The 25,750-nt window shown below is 43.0% G+C and overlaps 1 protein-coding gene across 3 annotated transcripts in view; it reads left to right on the forward strand.

The window, feature by feature from the left end:
- The window catches only part of kdm5a (lysine demethylase 5A), a 191,501-nt gene that overhangs the window by 129,930 nt on the left and 35,821 nt on the right, over positions 1-25,750 (forward strand). For all 3 annotated transcript variants that reach the window (XM_078568415.1, XM_078568413.1, XM_078568414.1), the window contains 3 exons: positions 1,057-1,195; positions 10,683-10,862; positions 23,352-23,510. In XM_078568415.1, the coding sequence (XP_078424541.1) occupies positions 1,057-1,195; positions 10,683-10,862; positions 23,352-23,510 (478 nt within the window). The remainder of the gene's footprint in view (positions 1-1,056; positions 1,196-10,682; positions 10,863-23,351; positions 23,511-25,750) is intronic.

Genomic DNA, 25,750 nt, shown 5'->3' on the forward strand with positions numbered 1-25,750 from the left:
ATATTTCAGCTATATAAAACTCTGGTTGCAGCACAATTGACTATTATGAGCAGTACTGGGAACCACATCTTAGGAAAGATATATTGGCCTTTGAGGGAGTGCAGTGAAGATTTTACAAGAATGTTACCTGGACTATTAAGGGTTAAAATACAAAGATAGGTTACACAAACTAGGGATATATTCACTGGAATTTGGATAAGTAAAGGTAAGTTAGTTGAGGTTTTCAAAATGTTAAGGCTACAGATAGAATTTTCTTCTTCTTTCGTGGGACATGGGCATCACTAGCTGGGCCAGCATTTATTGCCCATCCCTAATTTCTCCTTGAGAAGGTGATGGTGAGCTTGAACCGCTGCAGTCTATTTGGTGTAGGTACACCCACAGTGCTGTTAGAGAGGGAGTTCCAGGATTTTGACCTAGCGACAGTGAAGGAACGGCGATATATTTCCAAGTCAGGATGGTGAGTGACTTGGAGGGGAATTTCCAGGTGGTGGTGTTCCCATTTATCTGCTCCCCATCCTTAAGGTGGATAGGTTGGGAGAAACTTTTTGTGCTAGATTGTGTGTGTGTGTGTAGGTCCAGGGTGCGTGCTCCAAAAATTAGGATTAGACCTTTCAGGAATGAAGTTAGGAAATATTTCTTTGTTCAATGGGTGGTAGGATTTTGGAGTTCCTACATTAAATGGCAATTGATGCTAATTTCAAAACTTATAAATCTTGTTCGCCAAAAGTATTAAAGGAATATGAGTCAAAGGCCCTTATGGATTTTGATTGCAAATCACCCATGATTTCATTGAATGGCAGAACATGTTCAAGGTGCTAAATGGCCTGTTCCAGTTTCTATGTTCGAGCTTTAGAGGGCTGAGCCAGAGTTTGTATTTGAAAGGGTTTGGCCCAGGCTTTGTTTTTGAGAGTGGGTCTGTGAGAAGGTCATGTTCATGTCTGTGAGTGGATCGCCTTGGGGTATGTAAGAGGACCACTTTTGGTTTTAAGTTTGTGTTTGAGAGTAAATTTGTCTTGGTTTATGCTGACAGTGGCACTGTTTATATTTTCTTTGCAGGCCAAGGCATGGTATGGCGACTCTGGATGGTATTGTAAATGAGGCAAAGAATATTCCTGCATATCTGCCTAATGTGCTGGTTCTTAAGGAAGCTCTGCAGAAAGCCAAAGACTGGATGGCCAAAGTAGAAGCTATTCAGGCAGGTTTGAGGCATTTGAACTGTTCAGTAAATAGTTGAAAGTGATCATTTCAAGTCTACAAGCTTTCACTACATTTGTAAAGATTGGACAACTTCCCATTTTCTGCTCAAATCAAGAATGCATGTTCATGAATGCAAATAGTGAATCAGGTCCCCAGCCATCTTTCTCATGACACCTGCAGCTGAGCAAGTCCAGTGACTGAGTAAGTCTCCTCTCCCCCGCCCGCCGTAACTCATGCCTTTGAAATAAGTACTTGTTCTTGGCTTGCAGTTTGCCACTTAATGTCCTGGGTTATCCAGCCTTGAGCTCACCTTGTTAGGGAAACCAATTAATAGCTTCCATTGCCCTACCAAACTTGAGAAATGCAGCAACTCTCAAGTGGTGGAGTGAAGCTGCTGTCAGATTTAACATTCATGGTGCTGTGTACATAGTCACAAATTGCACATGAAATCTAATCCAGAGCTAAGTATTAGTTCTTTATTTTCTCTAAAGTTGTGGAGTCATTACTGGGGACTGATAATTGGCTGTATGGTATAATAATTACAGACTACATTCTCACCTCTCCTGTTGTAAACGCTCTGAGATCATCACCTAGTAAACCTGAAAGGCACTTCTATCAAACGGCTCCAGCTGAACCTTAACTTCTTCAACTTAACTTTGTGGTGTTTGCGATGGAGATAACAGAGATCAGATGCTTGGGGTGGAACATGACACTGAAGTCACAAACAGTCAGGTTCAATCTGAAACAGTAGTTGAGGAGGATGGGATTGGTGTCAAAATTACCATAATTTCTAATTTTTTTGTATTCGTTCATGGGATAGGAGCTAGGCTAGACCAGCATTTATTGCCCATCCCTAATTGCCCTTGAGAACTGAGTTGCTTGCTAGGCCATTTCAGGGGACATTTCAGAGTCAGCCACATTTCTTTGGATCTGGAGTCACACATAGACCAGACCAGGTAAGGATGGCAGATTTCCTTCCCTAAAGGACATTAGTAAACTAGATGGGTTTTTCCAACAATCAACAATGGCCTAATGGTCATCATCAGACTTTTAATTCCAGATTTTTAAAAATTGAATTTAAATTCCACCATCTGCCATGGTGGGATTCAAACCCAGGTCCCCCTGGGTCCTTAAGAACCCAGAGCATTACCCTGGGTCTCTGCATTACTGGTCTGCTGACAATACCGCTACGCCACTGCCTCACCATAAATTAGGGGGTTGGGCAAAGACTTCATTCTATGCAATTTTTAGCTAGAGGAAATTAAGTGCATCCAAGATGAAACGTTGACCAAACAAACTGACTACACAGTACTCCATTGGAGTGGGTTGAGGGAGCTGGTGGGGGTGGGGTAGAGCTAGGTTTTTCCAGGGGGCAGTATCTGAGGAAATTGAACCATTTACAATGTCAACTAATATGGAGGACAGGAAAGGGAGTTGGATGGTCAAAAGTTCACAGGAAATGGGAACAGGGGAGCAGAAGTCTCATGGACAAAATAAGCAAAGAGAGGGCATGAAATAATGTAAGAGAAATAGTAGAAAAAGGTGTGGAATCAGGGCCAGGGCAGAAGGCAGGTTTGGCTTGGTAGGCAGGAGAAAGGTTGGAAAGAGGTTGAGGCGGCTGAATGAATGGTCTCGATCTTAGTGACAAAGAAACTCCTCTCATTTCTTGTTGGAGGTGCAAGCGAGGACAGGGTTTTAAGGAAATGGTTTAAGGAAACAATTGTTAATAGAGAAAATAAGGCAGTGGAGTTACCCTTACATGCCAGGATACTCCTGGAGTAGTGGGTGGTGTTGGCAGCTAAGGATATTACTTGATAGTGCTCGATATGTGCCAGCTAGATCTGATGAGAGATGACTGAAGCAGTTGTTGGCAGATACACTCAAGTCTCTGCTCCACGGACATGAGGAGGTGAACCAGGTGGAACAACCAGTTTGAGAGAGAGTAAGGGCCTTTTACTAAGGACGTCAAAGTTGGAGATGACTCTTTGGTGAACAGAACAACAACTGCACATGTTTTGTGGTGAATGGAAGGCTAATCGAGGCAGTTACAAGTGACATGAAAAGATTGTTTTAAGGGGTAGGCACAGAAGGAAATGGGATTAGAAGAGGGTAAGGAGTAGAGACTTTAGGAGTACAATGGTCAGATGAGATTACAAGGTCAATGGAGTGGCTATAACATAAAAAATAGGAGCAAGGGCATTCAACCCTTTGAGCTTACTCTGCTGTTCAAAAAATGTTTGATCTTTTACCTCAACCATTTGAGTGAAGAGATTTCTCCTCGTGGTCCTAAATCGACAACCCCTTATTCTGAAACACCTCTGGGAGAAACTTGGGGTGGTACTGGGTTAGTGAGAGGCATTTTAAAGAAGAGACTTCAGTAACAGACAAGGTGTCACATTCTTGAGCCAAGTTTCAGGCAAAGAGGCGCAAGAGCATTGGAGAGTGGCAAATTTGACACCCCTATACAAGAAAGCTTGTAAGGACAGTCCCAGCAACTACAGTCCGGTTAATTTAACATCAGTGGTGGGTAAGGTTTTCGAAACGATAACCAGTGTAAAAAAACAAGCACTTGGAGAGGTTTGAGTTAATTAGGGAGAGCCAGCAAATATTTTTAACAGGCAGACCATGCTTGACTAATTGAATTTTTTGATGAAGTAACATAGAAGGTTGATGAAGACAATTTGATGGATGTTGTTTATTTAGATATTACATTGTTTGACGAAGTGTCACATAAAAGGCAGGTTAACAAAATTGAGGCGCATGGAATAGGAGTCCAATCAGTATCCAATTAAATTTTTAAAATTGTCTTAAGGATAGAAAACAGCGAGTCGTGGTAAATGGTTATTTTTTAGACTGGAGGATGGTAGACAGTGGTGTTCCCCAAGAGTCAGTGCTAGCTGCACTGCTTTATTTGCTGTATTTAATGACTTGGATCTTGCAAACATTTGCCAATGAAACAAAACTTAGAGGAGCGGCAACAAGACAAAAATAGGCTAGCAGAATGGGCAGGCATGTGGCAGTTGGAATTTAATACAGAGAAGTGTGGGATGATGCATTTTGCCAGGTGGGATAGGGAGAGGCAATATAGGCTCATGCCACAGTTCTAAAAAATGTGCAGGAACAGAGACCTGGGCATTCAATCTTTGAAGGTGGCAGGAGATATTGAGACAGCAGTTAGCAAAGCATGTGTTACCTTGGGCTCCTGGTGAAACTGGAGTGAATTCTCCAGGGCACAAGTCTGAGCAAAGTTTTCGGAGACCCTGCACTGAACAAACATCAGGGTCCCCCTCTCAACCTCCCCCGGTTGGGGCCAAAGGAATTTAAAGCACAACGTTCAGCATCATCTTGGTTGCAGGAGTTGCCAGAAAAGTGACATGTTTAGATATCAGCCCATCTTTGGGCTCTACATCTGATTTTCTGTCAGGGTTTGCTCCCTACCTTTCAGCTGATCCGAGGTATTCACAATGCAGAGGAGCTATTTGTCAATTACTGGAAATTTGGTTCCAATTGCTGGCGGGCCTGCACACTGAATGACTGGGGGCGAAGCTTTCCCCGAGTTCTCTGAAGCTTTAGCGTGGGGCTGTGGGGGACCCACTTTCCTTGGGTCATCACAAAGGGACTGTGACCCAGAAGCAGTGCAGAAGGAAAATCTATAATTTCTAAAAAAAAAAATGTCTGTGGAATCTGAGATTGAGATTGGTTTTAAGAATGTTTGAAAATAATTTTTAAAAGTTTGCATCAGTTGTAATTTCCATGAATAATAAGAAATACTGCTCCATTTGACCTGGTGACTCTTTGTGACTCTGGAAGCAGTACCAAAAGAAAGGAAGTTAAGACCAGAAGCCTTGTGATTAGCAGACACAAAGGAGAGCTGTAGACAAATGAAAGTTACAAGCAGAAGAGCTGGAGGGTGAAGACGATCAGCACGCAGGTACAGATACAAAGATAAAGGAGACAGAAAGAGGAACACAGAATTTTTGTGCAGAGCAGAAGCAAATCACTGTCAAGAAGATGTCAGTTTTTCTGTTCGGCAAAAAAGGAGACAGGAGTTCTTGGAGGTACTGTGTGAGCTGGCCAAAAAGGTCTAAAACCTGGAAGACTGTGTGAATAGCTTGGATATGCTAAAGAGCTGGGAGTTTCCCCATAAGTAGCCAAATCGTGAACTGAGGTGTTATTGGTTGGTCGGTTGAAAAGGAACTCTGGAAAGTTGCACCATCAGGACTGTCATGACCCGAGGGAGAGAGGGTTCGTAGAAGTGTGCCTTGCTAATGATAATCATACCCATGATATTCGAAGATGGAAGCTGTTGTCAGTCAGGACTCCTGACTGACCCTGCATGAATAAAGAACAGCATGTTGCAAATGAAGTTTGCAAATGTTACACCTTTCAAGAAAGGAGTGAGTGAGAAAGCAGTGAACTACAGACCAGTTAGCCTAGCATCAGTTGTTGGGAAAATGCTGGAATCTATTATTAAGGAAATCTTAACAATGCATTTCTAAAAGCATACTACGATTAGAATAAGCTGGTATGGTTTTACTAAAGGGAAATCCTGCTTGACAAATTTATTAGAAATTTTTGAGGATGTAACTAGTAGGGTAGACAAAGGGGAGCCAGTAGATGTTGTACACCTGGATTTCCAAAAGGCATTCGATAAATTGCCACACAAAAGGTTAATATGCAAAATAAGGGCTTATGCAGTTGGGGGTAATGTAGCACGGATAGAGGACTGGTTAATGGATAGAAAATAGTGGGCATAAACGGGCCTTTTTCAAATTGGCAGGCAGTAAAAAGTGGAATGCCAGTGCTGGGGCCTCAGCTATTTAAAATCTATATTAATGACTTAGATACCTTACTCACTGTCTCTTTTAAGTTTACTGATGATACCAAACTAGGTGGAAAGTTAAGCTGTGGGGAGGATGCAAAGACTGCAAAGAGATATGGCCAGGTTAAGTGAGTGGGCAACAAGATGGCAGAAGGAAGGCACATAACATGTTGCCCTTTATTGCAAGGGGATTGGAGTACAAGGATAAATAAGCCTTGGTGCAGTTGTACAGGATTTTGGTGAGACCACGTCTGAAACACTGTTTGCAGTTTTGGTCTCTACATTTAAGAAAGGATATACTTGCATTGGAGGCAGTATAGTGAAGGTTCACTAAATTGGTCCCTAGAGTCAAAGAAGTCTACAGCGCAGAAAAAGGCCCTTCGGCCCATCGAGTCTGCACCGGCCAAACAAGTACCAAACTATTCTAATCCCATTTTCCAGCACTAGGCCCATAGCCTGGTATGCCATGGCATCGCAAGTGCATATCCAAATACTTCTTAAATGTTATGAGGGTGTCTGCCTATACCACGCGTTCAGGCAGTGAGTTTCAGATTCCCACCACCCTCTGGGTGAAAATATTCTTCCTCACATCCCCTCTAAACCTTCTGCCCCTTAACTTAAATCTATGTCCCCTGGTTATTGATCCCACCACCAAGGGGGAAAATTCCTCCCTGTCTACCCTCTCTATGCCCCTCATAATTATATACAACTCAGTCATGTCCCCCCTTGACCTCCTCTGCTTCCAAGGAAAATAACCCCAGTCTATCCAATCTCTCCTCATAACTAAAACTCTCCAGCCCAGGCAACCTCCTGGTAAATCTCCTCTGCCCTCTCTCCAGTTCAATCGCATCTCTCCTATAATGCGGATTCCAGAACTGCACACAATACTCTAGCTGTGGCCTAACCAGCGTTTTATACAGTTCCAACATAACCTCCCTGCTCTTATATTCTACGCCTCGGCTAATAAAGGCAAGTATCCCAGATGCCTTCTTAACCACCTTATCTACCTGTCCTGCTACCTTAAGGGACTGATGGACATGCACACCAAGGTCCCTCTGAGCCTCAGTACTTCCCAGGGTCTTACTATTCATCGTGTAGTCCCATGCCTTGTTTGTCCTGCCCAAGTGCATCACCTCACACTTATCCGGATTCAAGTCTAAATCACTTATTTATACCACAAACAGCAAGGGACTCAACACCAATCCCTGTGGAACCCCACTGGACACAGGCACCCAGTCACACAAAGTTTGCCAAATTGCCTTGGATCCCATAGGCTCTTACCTTCGTTATCAATCTACTATGCAGGACCTTACCAAAAGCCTTGCTGAGGTCCAAGTAGACTATGTCAAATGCATTGCCCTCATCTACACATCTGGTCACCTCTTTGAAAAATTCAATCAAATTGGTCAGACATAACCTCCCCCTTAACAAAACCATGCTGAATGCCTGTGATTAATCCCTGCCTCTCCAAGTGTAGATTAATTCTGTCCCACAGAATTGCTCCTAATAGTTACCCCACCACTGAGGTTAGACTGACTGGCCTGTAGTTCCCTGGTTTATCCCTTCCCTTCTGAAATAACGGTACCACGTTGGCTGTGCTTCAGTCCTCTGGCATCTCTGCTGTGGCCAGAGAGGTATTGAAAATTATTGCCAGTGCCCCTGCTATCTCCTCCCTTGCCTCACTCAACAGCCTGGGATGCATTTCATCCGGGCCTGGAGATTTATATACTTTTAAGCCTGCCAGACCACTTAGAGCCTTCTCCCTTTCTATTTCTTTAATTATATTGCAGTCCTCCTACCTGATTTCCGTACCCATGTCATCCCTCTCACTTGTGAACACCGACACAAAGTACTCATTTAGAACCCTACCTACGTCTTCTGGCTCCACACACAAATTACCACTATGGTCCTTAATGGGCTCTACTCTTTCCCTGGTTATCCTCTTACTCTTAATGTACTTGTAAAATAACTTTGGATTTTCCTTTATTTTACCTGCCAATGTTTTTTCGTGCCCCCTTTTTGCTCTCCTAATTTCCTTTTTAAGTTTTCCCCCCTACACATTCTATACTCGTCTAGGGCTTCTGCAGTTTTGAGCTCTTGGTATCTGCCATAAGCCTCCCTTTTTCTCTTTATCCAATCCTGTATATCCCTGGATTTGTTGCTCCCACCCTTTATCTTTACTGGAATATGTTGGTCCTTTACTGTCCTGGGGTGAGGGGGTTGTCATATGCTGAGAGGCTCAGTACATTGGGTTTATATACTCAAGTTTAGAAGAATGAGAGGCAATCTCATTGAAAATTCTGAAGGGGCTTGATGGGGTGGGTGCTAAGAGATTGTTTCTATTAGTTGTGGAATCTAGAAAATGGGAGCTGGTCAGGGAATCTAAAACATGGGGGTGTACGCCCAGGATAAGGAGCCGATTATTTAGGACTGAGATGAGAAATGTTTCACTCAAAGGGTTGTGAATCTTTGGAATTCCCTATTCCAGAGGGTTGTGGACGATCCATCGTTGAATACGTTTAAGGGTGGGATAGACAGATTTTTAGTGTCTCGGATTTAAGAGATATGGGAAGTGGACGGGCAAATGGAGTTGATGTCCAAGATTAGCCGTGATCGTATTCAATGGCGAAGCAGGCTCAATGGGCTATGTGGTCTACTCCTGTTCTTACTTATGTTCTTACGTGATGGTGGGGGAAATATCAATAATTTCAAAATAAATTGGATGGGCACTTGCAGGGCTATGGATCAAGTGGGTGAGTGGGACTGACTGAATTGCTGCGTGGTGAGTCGGCATGGACTCGATGGGCTAAATGGCCTTCCTGCACATAGTCTAGGCTCCACAGTCACCAGCAATCTGTCATATGATAAGAGCTTAGGAGTTAGGAGCAGGAGTGTAGGTTATTCGGCCCTTTGAGCCTGCTTTGCCATTCAATAAGACATTGCTTGATCTGATTGTGGTCTCAACTTCACATTCCTGTGTGCCCCCATAACCCTTGACTCCATTGTCTATTGAAAATCTGCCTAATGCAGCCTTGAATAAATTCAATGACCCAGCCTCCACTGGTTTCTGGGCAAGAGAGTGCCACAGGCTAACAATCCCCTGAGAGAGAGAATTTCTCCTCATCTCCGTTTTAAAGGGAAAACCTCTTATTCTTAAACTGTGTCCTCTAGTTCTAGTTTCCCCCACAAGAAGAAACATGCTTCTGGTATCCACACGATCAAGTCCTATCAGGATCTTATGTTTCAATAAGATCACCTCTCATTCTTCTCAAGTCCAATGGATATAGGAGTACCCTATTCAACCTTTCTTCAGAAGATAAGGCCTTCATCATCCCAGGAATAGTGCTGAGATCAACATGAACATCACAAAAGCTGCAGCTGTTGTGCTCAAGCTGAGTAAGAATGTGTGGGACAACAGCAGCCTGACTGAGAATACCAAACTGAGTCTACCAAGCCTGTGTCCTCAGCGCACTCCTCTACAGCAGTCAGACCTGGACAACATATGCTAGGCAGGAGATAAGGCTGAACATTTTCCATCTTCACTGTCTCAGATGTATCCTTGGTATCCCTTGACAGGACAAGGCCACCAACACCGGTCCTGGAGCGTGCTAATTCCATCAACATACCCTCATTGCTAAGTCAATGGTATCTGCACTTGCTTGGCCACGTTCATCAGATGGATGACGGCCATATACCCAAAGACCTTCTGTATGGTAAACTGGCCACTGGGTCACAGTCTCCTGGGTATTCGTTACTCCCGGGCATAGCGAGATATGAAGATGACGGATATCGACACTGACACCTGGGTGACAGTTGCTGATGGCTGTAACCTCTGGAGGCTGACTATTTACAAAGGCAAGGAGAAATGAAAAGCTCAGCTGGACTAGAAGAGGACCCAGAGAAAACTAAGGTCAGCGAATTGCGCACCTCCTCGACCCACTGTCTTCCTCTGCAGCAAGTATAACAGAGACTGCCATGCAAGCATGAAGCTTCTGAACCACATGAGGTGATGCTTAACACAGAGTTGAGCACCATGGCCCAAACCATCATCTTATGAGACGGAAGGCTGTCTTATTATTAGTAATGAATTTTGTGGTGATGGGGGGGGTGCAAAGCAAAGTGGCATGACTGGATGACAGGGAGTGGAAGAGAATGGAAATGTCAGGGGGTGTATGAAGGAAAATTGAGATCAACGTAATAACTTCAGTCTGAAGCAGCACCCAAAAAGGCAGATAAGGAATTTGGACTCGATGTTCATGACAAAGATTAGGGGAGAGCTATCTTGCAGTGTATGTATCTGCAAATGTTGGTGAGAAGAACACAGAATACTGTAAGTTACTGTTTTGTGTGAGACCCCGAACAGTATATGTTTTCTATTCTGTACTCCCTTGTATTTTGAAATGTTGTATGTGATTTTTATAGGTTATATGCTTGCATGTCTGAAATAGAAAAAAGGGACACGATGAGCATAATTGTAGCGCTAAGCTTGGAGCAGGTCTGCCATTTCACCTTCCTCTAGTTCTTAATGGAAGTCCGGGGTGGCATTTTTGGGTACCTCTCCAGTTCTGGTTATTTCTTTATTGCAGGTGCCATCTTGTCCTGTAAGTAGAGAAACGGTCTTTTGAAATGTCACCTTACTGTGATTTTTTTTTAATGTGTATAGAAGGGGTCTTACAATGCATATCTGGATCAGCTGGAAAATCTACTAGCAAGAGGACGTCCAATCCCTGTACGGCTTGATCCCCTTCCACAAGTAGAATCCCAAGTAACAGCTGCTCGAGCCTGGAGAGAACGCACTGCCAGAACCTTCCTGAAGAAAAACTCTACCTACACGTTGTTACAAGTAAGGCTTCAGAAAACTTATCTTCCCCTACTGTGTTAAACCTTGGAAGTGGTGATGTCAAACTTCTTTATAAAAGACTGCAGATAGTTAAATGAAAGGGAGACTGAGGCATTCTATAACAACAGCTTGTGCTCGCACTGTTCCTTTAACATATCAAAAGTCCCCAAATGCTTCACACAATTGGAAGGGGAATAAGAGAGAGGGGTGGAATGTCACTTAGCTAGGCTACAGTCAGAAGACCAAAGGGTGCCAGTTCAGCCCAGGGTACAGAAAACGGGTTTGGCCAAAGCCACAGAGGATTTGTAAATAATGCTCACTATTTTGAAATCAGTGTGTTAATGGATAGTAAACCAATATGCGATGGTGAGGACTGAAAAGTTAGATAAGCAACCCTCCTATATGTAGAATGTAGACAATGAAATTCAGCTTCATTTGGAGGTTCAAAAGCATCGGGAAAGTTGTACTTCGAGATGACGAATATGCTGGCAGTGGCAATGTAGTGGGAATTGTGATGGACAATACTTTAAGGTTACTGGCCATGCAGTTTCAATGTGGTTTCATGCTGTTGGACCCAACCTGAGTGAGCACCTGCGATGAGGTTAACAGACATAAAGCAGAGTAAAAAAAAACGATAATTTCCAGGTTGGCATGCTGTGGGTACCACAAGGATTAGTGTTTGGGCACCAGCTATTCACAATCTATGCCAATAATTTGGATGTGGGGACCAAATGTAATATTTCCAAATTTGCTGATGACACAAAATTTGGTGGGAGTGAGAGTTGTGAAGAGGATGTAAAGAGGCTTCAAGGGAATTTAGACAGGCTAAGTGAGTGGGCAGGAGCATGGCAGCTCGAATATAATGTGGAAAAATGTGAAGTTATTCACTTTGGTCGGAAAAGCAGAAATGCAGAGTATTTCTTAAATGATGAAAGATTGGGAAGTGTTGATGTCCAAAGGGACCTGGATGTCCTTGTTCATAAGTCACTGAAAGCTAACATGCAAGTGCAGCAGGCAATTTGGAAGGCAAATGGTATGTTGGCCTTTATCACAAAAGGATTTGAGTACAGGAGTAAAAAAGGTCTTGTTGCATTTGTATAGAGCTTTGATGAGATCGGATATAGAGTATTGTATACGGCTTTGGTCTCTTTACCTAAAGATATATCTGCTATGGAGGGAGTGCAAGTGAGTTTGATCCCTGGGATGGTGGGATTGTCCTTTGAGGAGACTGGGCCTTTATTCTTGAGTGTTTAGAAGAATGAGACGTGATCTCATTGAAGTATACGAAATTCTTACAGGTCTCGACTGGGTAGATGCAGGAAGGATATCCCCCCTGGTTGGGGGGACTAGAACCAGGGGAGGCAGGCCATTTAAAACATGAGGAGCAATTTCTTCACTCGGGTTAGTGAACCTTTGGAATTCTCTACCCCAGAGGACTGCGGAGGCTCAGCCATTGAGTAAGTTCAAGACCGAGATCGATACATTTTTAGATATTAAAGGTATCAAGGGATATGGGGATAGTGCAGGAAAATGGCATTGAAGTAGATGATCAGCCATGTTCTAGTTGAATGGCAGAGCAGGCTTGAAGGGCTGTATGGCCTGCTCCTGCTCCTTTTTCCTATGTACAATTATTGGCTTGGGTGTGGAGTGTCAGTCAGCTGAAAGGAATAGCTTTGGTTTTGCTGACAGAGATTGTTTTGGCTGGTCTACCACTTGATATTGATTAAGGAATGAGCCAGGCAAACACTGAGGTGCAGATGCAAAGGTAGAGTCCACACATGCGTGGTGAGGTGAAAGCAGATAGGCTGGCTAGCAAGTCAAAAGCCGGTGGGAAATTGGGTTCGACATTTGCTCCTTGCAAGGGCTAAATAAGGAGAATGGAGGGACTTTGTGAGAAAGTTGCCATAGAACTTGAAATAGCAGTGGACAGTTGAAGGAGCAAGGGGATGTGAGATGTTTCATGCTCCTGAAGAAATTAAGAAGGTGTAATTATTTCAACCCAATGTGGATACAGGGAATAGGGAGATCAGATAGTGACACCAATCTGGAGCTTCTAGACTGAGCAGAAAGGGATGAGGTGGCTTCTGACAGAGAAAATTGGATGCTCAGAGTAGGAGAAAGATTGCTAGATAGAATATGAGCATTTCTTCAGTCTTGTCTTGAAGAGCAAGGAGCACTTGAACTTTTGCTGATGTAGGAATAGTTTTCAAAATTTGGCTAAACTGTATGTGTTTACTGAGTTGGGCAACTACTGCTGCAGAAATAAGCTGAAAGCAACGGGCAAGGAAGCTAACACTCTTCAGTCTTGAAAAGAAACAGTTCACGGAACCAGTATTATAATGTTAAAATAGCCCCTGTAACTGCATTCTGAGACAGGTTTTTTGCTCTATGATTTGGGATTGAACAGTTTTGATGAACTTCTAAGGTACATTTTTAATCTTTAAATTTGGACATCGAAGGGAAGACAGATATTTGGGCTAAAGTTTGATACTTTATCAGCTGCTTCCTGTCAGAGGTCTCTTACAAAGCCAATTTGCTTCTCAATTTTTAGAAGCCTCCTAATAACCTAGCTCTTTAATCTTTGTTTCCAGATTCACCCCATACACATTGGAACATTCACAACTCTTGTGAATGGCTTAGCTGTTCTAGGTTACCTGTAACTGAAGTTATAATTATATTTCGCTCTTCTAGACCTGTTTGGCTCTTTAGGAGATCTTCTGATGTTATCCTGCTTTTGCCGCCCCATGTTCTGAAAGTTGCCTTCCTGCATCCCTCCCTTACCCCATCAAGCTCCTTTTCTTCCTCATCAGCATGATGCCTCTTGGTGACATCAGGCATAGAATCAGCTTTCCCAAATGTTCCTCTTCATCTCTCTTGATCTACCAACTATTCCTGATGAGTAAACCACAACTATTTTAGCTTAATGTCTGGAAACTAAAACCATTGATATCAGCCCTACCATAATCTTTGCTCCCTTATCACTGATTATAGCCCCCACCCCTGGCACTCACTATAATTCACCTGGACTTGAATGTTCCAGTGCTCTCTTTTCTGGCCTCACACATACCAGTTTGAAAGAAAGAACTTGTACTTTTATAGTGCTTTTCACAAGCTTCTTGCAACCCAAAACCCTTTGCAGCTGATTTAGTGTTTTCAGTATATCAGCCTTGATTGTGTGCTCAGGTCCGAGAGTAGGGCTGGAACTGTCTCAGAAACAAAGCTTCTACCAGCAAAGACTGGTACCAACTTTTCTAAAATGAAGCTGGCCATGTTCCAGCCAAAATCCTGCACTCAATCACCATAGTGCCGACTAAAGACTATGTGTAACAAAGCTTTATGAATTAGGTGCCTTCAGTTTTCACAGTTTGTGCTGTTGATCTTATGATATCTTCCACCTTGTCGCCCTTTGATTGGCACATTCTTTAATTTAGCTACATTGTCCTTGGCTTTTCTACTTAATTAATCTTGATAATACAACAATGAACTGTTTAACGTGTTGTCTATAATCAAATTTTGGATGCACGTCTTATATTTATATAAACTTTTATCTCCAAGCTTGTTAATCAAAGGAATTCGGTCACTGTCCACTTGTCTGGTCATGAATGTCTTAGTGTCAGTACTTTGCTGCCATATTGTGTTACAAACTTAAAACTGAATATCTTTGTTTTAACAAAAACAGAAAATGCTGGAAAATCTCAACAGGTCTAACAGCATCTGTGGAGAGAGAAAAAACAGTTAACGTTTCAAGTCCATATGACTCTCCTTCAGAGCAGCTCTGAAGAAGAGTCATACGGACTCGAAACGTTAACTTTTTTTTCTCTCCACAGATGCTGTTAGACCTGCTGAGTTTTTCCAGCATTTTCTGTTTTTGTTTCAGATTTCCAGCATTCGCAGTATTTTGCTTTTATCTTTGTTTTAAAGCCTACACATATTAGAATGTAAGGTCATTTATCTTCGTTTGCAGGATTTGTCTTAACATATGTAAACACTTTCTTTTATGGTCAGGCCATTAAGCTTAAACGAAGATAGGGGAAGGTGGGACCTGTACAAGCGGGACGGTCTACATCTGAACCAGAGCAGGACTAACATCCTTGTGGGCGGGTTTGCTAGTGCTGTCGGGAGGACTTTAAACTAATTCAGCAGGGGGAGGGGACACAGAATGTTAGCAGAATAGGGACACATCATAATACAGTAAAACAATCAAGTCAGAGGGAATACAGCTGCATTAAGCTTCAAGGGAGTAAGGCAAGGCTGGATGGCCTCTACTTTAATGCCAGGAGTATTACAGATAAAACGGATGAGTTAAGGGTGAGGATTGACACGTGGAATTGTGATATAGTAGCCATCACTGAGACCTGGTTGAGGGAAGGGCAGGATTGGCAGCTCAACATTCCGGGATATAGAATCTTCAGGCGAGACAGGGGAGGGGGTAAAAGAGGAGGAGGCGTTGCATTATTAGTTAAGGAGTCAGTTACTGCAGTAAGGAGAGATGATATCTTGGAGGGGGCATCAAATGAAGCTTTGTGGGTAGAGTTTAGGAATAAAAAAGGGGCAGCCACATTGTTAGGTGTTTATTATAGACCCCCAGATAGTCAGCGGGAAATTGAGGAGCAAATATGTGCACAATTTGTGGAGGTGTGTAAAAACAATAACAATAGGGTAATTATATTAGGTTATTTCAACTTTCCCAACATTAATTGGGATAGACATAGTGTTAAGGGCTTGGATGGAGTGGATATCTTGAAATGTGTACAGGAGAACTTTTTAGGTCAATATGTAGAGGGTCCAACAAGGGACGGCGCAGTTCTGGACCTAATTCTGGGGAATGAAGCCGGACAGGTGGCTGAGGTGGTGGGCGAGCATTTTTGCGATAGTGACCACAACATGGTACAGTTTAAGTTTGTTATGGACAAAGAAATCGACAAGTTGCAAAAAAAATTTTTGGATTGGGGGAGAGTGGATTTTACTAAAATGAGGCAGGATCTGGCCAAGGAAAACTGGGAACAGTTACTTGTGGGGAAATCTACAGAGGAACAGTGGGGGGTGTTCAAAAAGGAAATGGGGAGGGTACAGGTTTAACACGTTCCCTCTAGGGTGATAGGAAGGAATAACAAGCCCAGAGAACCATGGATGACCAGAGGTATTCAGGTTACGATGAGAAGGAAAAGAGAGGCTTTTAGCAGGTACAAGGGAAGCAAATCAGCAGAGGCATTAGTGGAGTACAGAAAGTGCAGGGTGAAGCTTAAGAAAGCAATTAGGAGAGCAAAGAGGGGATATGAGAAAACTCTGGCTGGTAAAAGCAGGGAAAATCCCAAGATATTCTATAAATGTATCAATGGGAAGAGGATAACCAGGGAAAGAGCAGGGCCTATAAGGGACCAAGGGGGCAATCTATGGGTGGAGCCAGAGGACATCGCTAGAGTGTTGAATGAATACTTCTCATCCGTCTTCACCCAAGAGAATGAGGATGAAGGTATCGAACTCGGGGAGAGAGACTGCAAGGTTCTTAAGCAAATTGATATAGGAAGTGACAAGGTATTGGAGGTGTTGGCAGGCTTAAAAGTGGACAAATCTCCAGGTCCAGATGATTTGTGTCCCAGACTGCAAGGGAAGAGATCGCAGGGGTTCTGACCCAAATTTTTAATTCCTCTCTAGCCACGGGGGAGTTGCCAGAGGACTGGAGAACAGCTAATGTGGTTCCGCTATACAAGAAGGGTTGTAGAGATAAGCCAGGGAACTACAGACCAGTGAGTCTCACGTCAGTGGTAGGGAAACTATTGAAGAAAGTTCTGAAGGAGAGCATCTATCTCCACTTGGAGAGGCAAGGTTTGATCAGGGATAGTCAGCATGGCTTTGTCAGAGGGAGGTCATGCCTAACAAATTTGATTACATTTTTTGAGGAGGTGACCAGGTGTGTAGATGAGAGTAGTGCAGTTGATGTAGTTTATATGGATTTCAGCAAAGCCTTTGACAAGGTCCCACATGGGAGACTTATAAAGAAGGCAAATGCACATGGGATACAGGGTAATTTGATGAGGTGGATTCAAAATTGGCTTAGTTGTCGGAGGCAGAGGGTGATGACAGAAGGATGCTTTAGTGACTGGAAGCCAGTGTCCAGTAGCGTACCACAGGGATCTGTGCTGGGTCCCCTATTATTGGTCATTTATATAAATGACATAGATGACTATGGGGGGTAGGATTAGTAAGTTTGCGGATGACACAAAGATTGGCCGGGTGGTTAACAATGAGGTTGAGTGTCTTGGGCTACAGGAAGACATAGATGGGCTGGTCAAATGGGCAGATAGTGGCAGATGGAATTTAACCCTGAAAAGTGTGAAGTGATACACTTTGGAAGGAGTAATTTGACAAGGAAGTATTCAATGAATGGCATGACACTAGGAAGTTCTGAGGAACAAAGGGACCTTGGCGTGTGTGTCCATAGATCTCTGAAGGCAGAGGGGCATATTAGTGCGGTGGTGAAAAAGGCATATGGGACACTTGCCTTTATCAATCGAGGCATAGATTACAAAAGTAGGGAGGTCATGTTGGAGTTGTATAGAACCTTAGTGAGGCCACAGCTGGAGTAGTGTGTGCAGTTCTGGTCACCACATTATAGGAAGGATGTGATTGCACTGGAGGGAGTGCAGAGGAGATTCACCAGGGTGTTGCCTGGGATGAAACAATTTAAGTTATGAAGAGAGGTTGGATAGACTTAGGTTGTTTTTGTTGGAGCAGAGAAGACTATGGGGCGACCTGATCGAGGTGTACAAGATTATGAGGGGCATGGACAAGGTGGATCGGGAACAGTTGTTCCCCATAGTTGAAGGGTCAGTCATAAGGGGGCATAAGTTCAAGGTGAGGGGCAGGAGGTTTAGGGGGGATGTGAGGAAAAACTTTTTTACCCAGAGGATGGTGACGGTCTGGAATGCACTGCCTGGGAGGGTGGTGGAGGCGGGTTGCCTCACATCCTTTAAAAAGTACCTGGATGAGCACTTAGCACATCATAACATTCAAGGCTATGGGCCAAGTGCTGGTAAATGGGATTAGGTAGTTAGGTGTTTCTCACGTGTCGGTGCGGACTCAATGGGCCGAAGGGCCTCTTCTGCACTGTGATTCTGTGATACATATGCATATAGGTTTTAAGGAAACTATTTTATCCTAATACTTATAAACTTAAAAGTGTGAATGTTCAGAGTCACTTCTGCTGATTAGGGATAATCCTTTGGCTTGCCACCAAGATACGTTGCTTTCAATTAATCTCTTTGGCACGTGTTTCAATACGTCAACATGGTTCAAGGCACACAACTCTACATTGTTCCTCTGACTAAATACATGGAATATTAAGAGTATTTGCTGTTTTGCTGACCCACAGAAGTACAAAAGTCAATTCTTATATGCTCCCTAGGTCACGTGCTGAACCTAAGATGGTAGTTCCCAGCTATGTTAACATGATTCACTGAAAGTTAGATGAGCTAACTTAAAACTGGCCTAAAGTGATTTACAAGGGTGACAGTAGAGATGCTACAATTGGCCCCAATTTCTGCTGGAACTTGCCATTCTCCATGTACAGACCCCTTGTGCATATACCGACATCTGGTGAGGATGGGAACTGACTGTGCTCCTCATTCCCAGTGGTCAAGAAGTGTACCAACATCCCTCGTCTAGAACATGCGAGTGAGTTAATGGCAGCTGTGGAACCATCCCTCAGAAGGAATCAACTCCTTCAGAGCAAGAATCAAATCTATTTGCTCATTGTAAATTCCAGCCCCTGTGTTGGTTAAAGTTTCAATGTGGTCCACATCAACTTCTTGGCTTCTGGAATTCTGCAGTGCTGTTCATCATTGCTATGAACTTAGTGTCAATTCTTGGTGCAGGAACAATGCAGAGAAAAACTGAATATATGTGGCTTTAAATTGTCCAGGCACAGTTTATCTGCTTCATGACATTGGCAACTACACTGCATTCATTGTTTTACCTAATCTATGCCTCCAGATCAAAAGGACATTTCCTTTTAAGACTTAAGTATTTTTGCCGAATAACAAGTACCACAATGCCTCATTCACAGTTTTACTTATGAAACTACTTCTGGTGGGCAAGTGTTGAATGATACATTGCCCCAAATATCAGGTAAGTGTAACAGCTGTACCAGCAGCTCTCCAGGCCATATCCCTCCTCCTTCCCACTGACCTCAGAAAAACAATCCTTATTCCATTAGAGTGGCCCTCTCTGAATGAGATTGCCAAGTTACACCAAATCCGTCAACCCATGCCCACAATAGTGCTCATGACTTGTGCTCCAGAACTTGCCGAGTCCCTAGACAAGCTGTTCCAATATAGGTACAACACTGGCATCTAGCCGGCTATGTGAAAAATTGCCCAGGTATGTCCAGTACACAAAAAGCATGATAAATCCAATCCGGCCAATTACTGCCCCATCGGTCTACTTTCGGTCATCAGTAAAGTGATGGAAGGGGTCATCAACAGTGCTATCAAGCTTAGATTAGCAATTCGAGCCTTCATGGCCCTTCGGCAGAACTGAAGCATAGTTAGAAGAAGGGAGAAATATAAATTGGTTTAAGGTGGGTGGGGGGGGGGGGAAAGAGACACATTGAGGGTGTGGTGATTGTGGAGATGAGCAGATAATCAAAAGATGTCACAGACAAAAGGGTCAAAGAGGTGTCGAAGGTGGTGACATTTGTCTGAGAAAAGTGCTTTAGCACTTTTCTCAGACAAATGTCACCACCTTCGACACCTCTTTGACCCTTTTGTCTGTGACATCTTTTGATTATCTGCTCATCTCCACAATCACCACATCCTCAATGTGTCTCTTTCGGCCCCCCCCCCCCCACCCACCTTAAACCAATTTATATTTCTCCCTTCTTCTAACTATGCTTCAGTTCTGCCGAAGGGCCATGAAGGCTCGAAACGTTAACTGATTTCTTCTCTGCCGATGCTGCCAGACCTGCTGAGTTTTTCCAGGTAATTCTGTTTTTGTTTTGGATTTCCAGCATCCGCAGTAGCTTTTAGCTTTTTGCTTTTATCTTAGATTAGCAATTACCTGCTCACTGATGCTCAGTTTGGGTTCTGCCAGGATCACTCAGCTCCTGACCTCGTTACAGCTTTGGTTCAAACATACACAAAAGAGCTGAACTCCCAAGGTGAGGTGAGAGTGTCTGCCCTTGACATCAAGGCAGCATTTGACTGAGTGTGGCATCAAGGAGCCCTAGCAAAACTGGAGTCAGTCGGAATCGGGAAAAGCTCTCCACTGGTTGGAGTCATACCTAGCACAAAGGAAGATGGTTGTGGTTGTTGGAGATCAGTCATCTCAGCTCCAAGACATCACTGCAGGAGTTCCTCAGGGTAGTATCCTCGGCCCAACCATCTTCAGCTGCTTCATCAATGACCTTCCTTCCATCATAAGGTCAGAAGTGAGGATGTTCACTGATGATTGCACAATGTTCAGCACCATTTGCCACTCCTCAGATACTGAAGCAGCCCATGTCCAAATGCAGCAAGACCTGGACAGTATCCAGGCTTGGGCTGACAAGTGGCATGTAACATCCGCGCCAGACAATGACCATCGCCAACAAGAGAAAATCCAACCATCGCCCCTTAACATTCAATGGCATTACCATCGCTGAATTCCCCACTATCAACAACAGAAACAGAAATACCTGGAAAAACTCAGCAGGTCTGGCAGCATCGGCGGAGAAGAGTACAGTTGGGGAGGGGAGGGGTGGTGGGGGGGTGGGGGTGGTTGTTGGGACAAGCAAGCAGTGATAGGAGGAGATAACCAAAAGATGTCACAGACAAAAAGCACAAAGAGGTGTTGAAGGTGGTGATATTATCTAAAAGAATGTGCTAATTAAGAGTGGATAGCAGGACAAGCAAGGTACAGATAGCTCTAGTGGGGGTGGGGTGAAATAAGACTAAAAGGGCATAAAAGGTATAGATAAATGATCGGTGGAATACATTTAAAAATAATGGAAATAGGTGGGAAAAGAAAAATCACTGCTTGCTTGTCCCAACAACCCCCCCCCCCACCCCCACCACCCCCCCCCCCCCACCACCCCAACTTAAACCAGCTTATATTTCACCCCTCTCCTATTTTTACTCAGTTCTGTTGAAGGGTCATAAGGACTCGAAACATCAACTGTACTCTTCTCTGCCGATGCTGCCAGACCTGCTGAGTTTTTCAGCATCCGCAGTTTTTTGTTTTTATCCCCACTATCAACGTCCTGGGGGGGGTTACCATTGACCAGAAACTGAACTGGAGTAGCCATATAAATACTGTGGCTACAAGAGCAGGTCAGAGGCTAGGAATCCTGCAGCGAGTAACTCACCCCTTGACTCCCCAAAGCCTGTCTACCATCTACAAGGCACAAGTCGGGAGTGTGATGGAATATTCCCCACTTGCCTGGATGAGTGCAGCTCCCACAACACTCAAGAAGCTCGACACCATCCAGGACAAAGCAGCCCCGCTTGACTGGCACCTTATCCACAAACTTTCACTCCCTCCACCACCGACGCACAGTGGCAGCAGTGTGTACCATCTACAATTCACCAAAGGTCCATAGACAGCACCTTCCAAACTCATGACCACTACCACCTAGAAGGACAAGGTCAGCAGACACATTGCCAACACTTCTCAAGGGCAACTAGGGATGGGCAATATATGCTCGCCTAGCTGGCAACGCCCACATCCCATGAATGAATAAAAATAAAGACAAGGAGTTGATTGAGACCAGCCGAGTTTATTTTGCTCAGGCCCCGTTGCACTCGGGAAAGGGAACTTTCCTCCCATTCGATTGGATTTGACTCTTCTCATAGCTTCCCATTCCTGAAACACCCCTGCTGAATCTATGCTGTAGTTTTTCTATGGTGTTAATGAACTGAAATGCCAATATCCACCCTGAAGAGCATATTCGAGCAGATGATCAGGATCAATCTGATTTAGAAAGAGTGAACCATTGAACTTCTAAGATGTTTGAGTGAACCCCACAGAATGTTTGTGTTTGTATTGGCCTGTTTTCAGACTAACTTAAATCTGTAACTGGCTAACAGTTATAATGCTTTAATTGAGAATAAATGTCTGCGAGTGAATCTGGTTTCCAACTTCTCGTGTTAGGGCACAAATGAAGAAGAGAGAAGATATTTGATTGAGGAGCTTTTATAAAACATAGATGACAGAAATTATGACCAATTTTTGTGGAACTAGCGGTGCCATATCTCCTTGTATGCTCCAGCAGTACCTGGCAATCTTAATTCTGCAAGTGGAAGTTATTGAGGTGTGCCGTGAAGCACAGAATGTGCGACTGGGAACAGGGCTGTACAGCAGGAATCAAACAATGAAGCAGAACCAGAGTGGAGAATCACGGAGAGACAGGGGAATTGGCAATCTGAGCTCAAAGAGGAAAGGATTCCTTCTTGTTTTGCAGCACCTGAGAAGTATGGCTGAGACTAATTGATAGCAGTATTGGGAGAATAGAGTATTGAAATTTACAGCACAGAAGGAGCTCATTGAGCCTATTATGTCCATGCCAGCTCTTAATTAGACTATTTCTAAACTGTTTTAATTAATGCGACCATCGACTGCACTCATTGTACATCTCCTGTGAAAATCCCTACTGGAAGACAATGGAGGGAAACCCTACCAAGTGTCAAACACCCTCCAAAGCCCTGCATTTTCCTCTGCTTTGGCTATTGATCTAATTTTCTTTTAAAGTGCAGTTACCTATGCCTCAACCTGTTCCTGTGGCAAAACATTCCAAGCTGCAGAAGCTTTGTGTAAGGACATTTCTCTTCACCTCTCCTTAGCTAGAAGGAATTATCGTTCCCTATTCACCCTATCAAAATGCATTCTAAAATTTCCTCTTACCTTTCATTGCTCTGTTAAAACAGCCCTAATATCTTGACTCTTCTAATTGTAGCTTCCCATCCCTGATCCACCCCTGCTGAACCTATGCTATACTTTCTCTATGGCTTTAATAAGCTTTTTACAATTAAGTGCCCAGAACGGTGCTTGAACAGAGAGTTAAGCAATGGCTTGTACAAATGTACCTTCTGCTTTTATATTCTATATATCTTAATCAAATGCAAAATTCATGTGGTCTGTCTTTATGATTTTATTTAGCTATACTTCCAGGTAATTTTCAAAGCAACAAGTGTGGCCTGATTTGAAAAGCACTGGAGAGCAGTATATTTGTCAGGAGAAATAAGGAGCTATTTGAAGCAAAGGCAATGGGGTTGCTAATCAGTGTTACAATAATCATTAATTGCGAGAGAGACTAATAAGAATGATTATATTTATTAATTACAAGAGAGGAGACAGAAATGTGAAAAGGTGATTGAACAACCATTTAGAGATGCAAAAGTTTTTTTCAATCGTGTTATAGACATGTAAGATGTTTGTGAGAAAACAAAATAATAAATACGTCAGACTGCAATGTACATTATCTACAAATCTGAGAATTTCATTCCCTATCCCTGTTAGGTGCTGAGTCCCAGGACAAATATTGGAGTTTACTGCAGTGGAAAGAATAAACGGAAAAAAATGAAAGAATTATTGATGGAGAAAGACAGAGAGTTAGATTTGGAGAGCCTGAGTGATTTAGAAGAGGTGACTGGACAATCCAGTGACCCAGACACAGTTGTGAGTATTAAATATCTTTATTTTCTGAACTTCCAGATTTCAGTTAACCAATTACAACTCGTAACTCATTTCCCAGGAATCTGTTAATTTTTATATTCATTTTAAATCTCCACATATTCCTCAATTAGATTTCTGGGTTTCTTTAATTCTGTACATATACATATATACATTGTTATGACCACGTGAGGAGGGATAAAAGAACTCCCCTATTCTACCACTCCAGGTCTGAGCACAACAGGGTTTTTTGTGAATTTAGAAAGGATGTGCTTTGCCAATACTGCAGGAGTCCCACAGTGCATGCTTTCAGATCATAAAGAATTAGTTAAACATGTTTCTGAGCTTAAACAGAGAAAAAGATAAGTTGAATGAAACTACTTCCCAAATTTAAAAAGAATAGGTAAATTGCCACCACTATTCATATGTCATACTGGGCTCACATACACTAGCACAGATAGTACTGTAAGGATAGGCTTAAAGATTTTTTTTACAGTTCATGAAAATAAACAGAGGAATATACGGTTAACTGTCCTTTGGCTGGTCTTGATGCAGTGATTCCATGGTGTGGCTGCTTTGTACAGTTCCTGTGTGTTGTTGTACGGAGCAGATTTCCACATTTAACTCCCGAAAGATCTGTTTTCAGTCGATCCTTAGGATGGTTACTTTGTAAATCTTGGCACAATATTTTAGACAGAGAGCGAGACAGCTTCTTTGCAGCCTTTCAGCATAGCATTCTGATCTCTCTGGCTTGGTAAACATTTCTTAAAGTCCTGCTGGCTTGTATATGCCAGAGAAATTTGATTACTATGTCTGCTGTAGTCATTGTTTTCTTAAAACCGATAATTGCATTTTGATGTCTCATCTCAAACATTTGAAGAGTTTCAGGATAATGTGAAAGCCAACAAGAGATGAGTTCTTTCACATCACCTTGGGGTGTGGATTGGGTGTCTGATCCCTTTTCATCCCACTCAGGTGGAATGTAAGTTGTAAATTGTAACTGACTGGCAGTCCGCCATTGTCTTAATAGGATTACAGTTTATTGGTTTTTAAAATCCAGCCAGGAAAAGAAGAATTGGAAAATGTATTTTTTTTTAAAAGAGATCTTCGTAACTATATATAAAAACAGGGATGAGAAATTTCCATTTTTTGGTGGAATTCTGACTTTGATTATGGAATTCTGCTCTTTGAAATGTTTTTTAACCTCTGCCTCCGCACCCCCCCACCACGCCCCAATAGTCCTTTGCTTCTCCTTGCATGTACATAATCCAGTAAGGTCATGTTCTGTTGTTAGTGTAGACTTCATCCTGTATTACATGTACAACTGCATTAAACGCTGAAATGTTGAAATTCTGAGGTCACTTTGGTGATTTTATACAAATGCATTGGTCCACAGTCTTGACAGTAATATATAAGGTAAACATAGGTAAAACTGAATTTACCTTTAACTAATTTCTATCCACTTGCATTCTCATAATTTTATCCTTTTAAAGTGCCCTAGAAACATTTGCATTTTGCTGCAGATGTTAAAAAGTGCTATAACTTTTTGGCCCCCTCACACTACTTTGTTGCTTTGCACTATAATATAAGAACATAAAAAATAGGAGCAGGAGTAGACCATTCAACCCCTTGAACCTGCTCTGCCAGTCCATGATTAATCTGTTGTGGCCTTAACACCACTTTCCTGCTTGTCCCCAAAACCCTAGACTCCCATGTCAATCAAAAATCTGTCTAACTCAGCCTTGAATATATTCAATGACCTGGCCTCCACTGCTCTCAGGGAGAGAGCATTCCATGTACTCGCGAGCCTCTGAAAGAAGAAACTCCTCCTCATCTCAGTCTTAAATGGGTGACCCCCTTAATTTTGGAACTGTGCCCCCTGGTTCTAGATTCCCCCATGAAGGGAAATATCCTCTCAGCACCTACCCTGTCAAGCCCCCTTGGAATTTTAGATGTTTCAATAAGATCACCTCATTCTTCCAAACTGAAATGAATATCGGCCCAGCCTGTGCAACATTTCCTCATAAAACAAATCCTTTATCCCAGGAAGCAGTCCATATCCAAATGCCGCACGACCTGGACAATATCCAGGCTTGGGCTGACAAGTGGCAAGTAACATTCGCACCAGACAAGTGTCAGGCAATGACCATCTCCAACAAGAGAGAATCCAACCATCACCCCTTGATGTTCAATGGCATTACCATCACTGAATCCACCACTATCAACATCCCGGGGTTACCATTGAC

This window comes from Cetorhinus maximus, chromosome 22, assembly GCF_964194155.1.
Source record: "Cetorhinus maximus chromosome 22, sCetMax3.hap1.1, whole genome shotgun sequence".
NCBI lineage: Eukaryota > Metazoa > Chordata > Chondrichthyes > Lamniformes > Cetorhinidae > Cetorhinus > Cetorhinus maximus.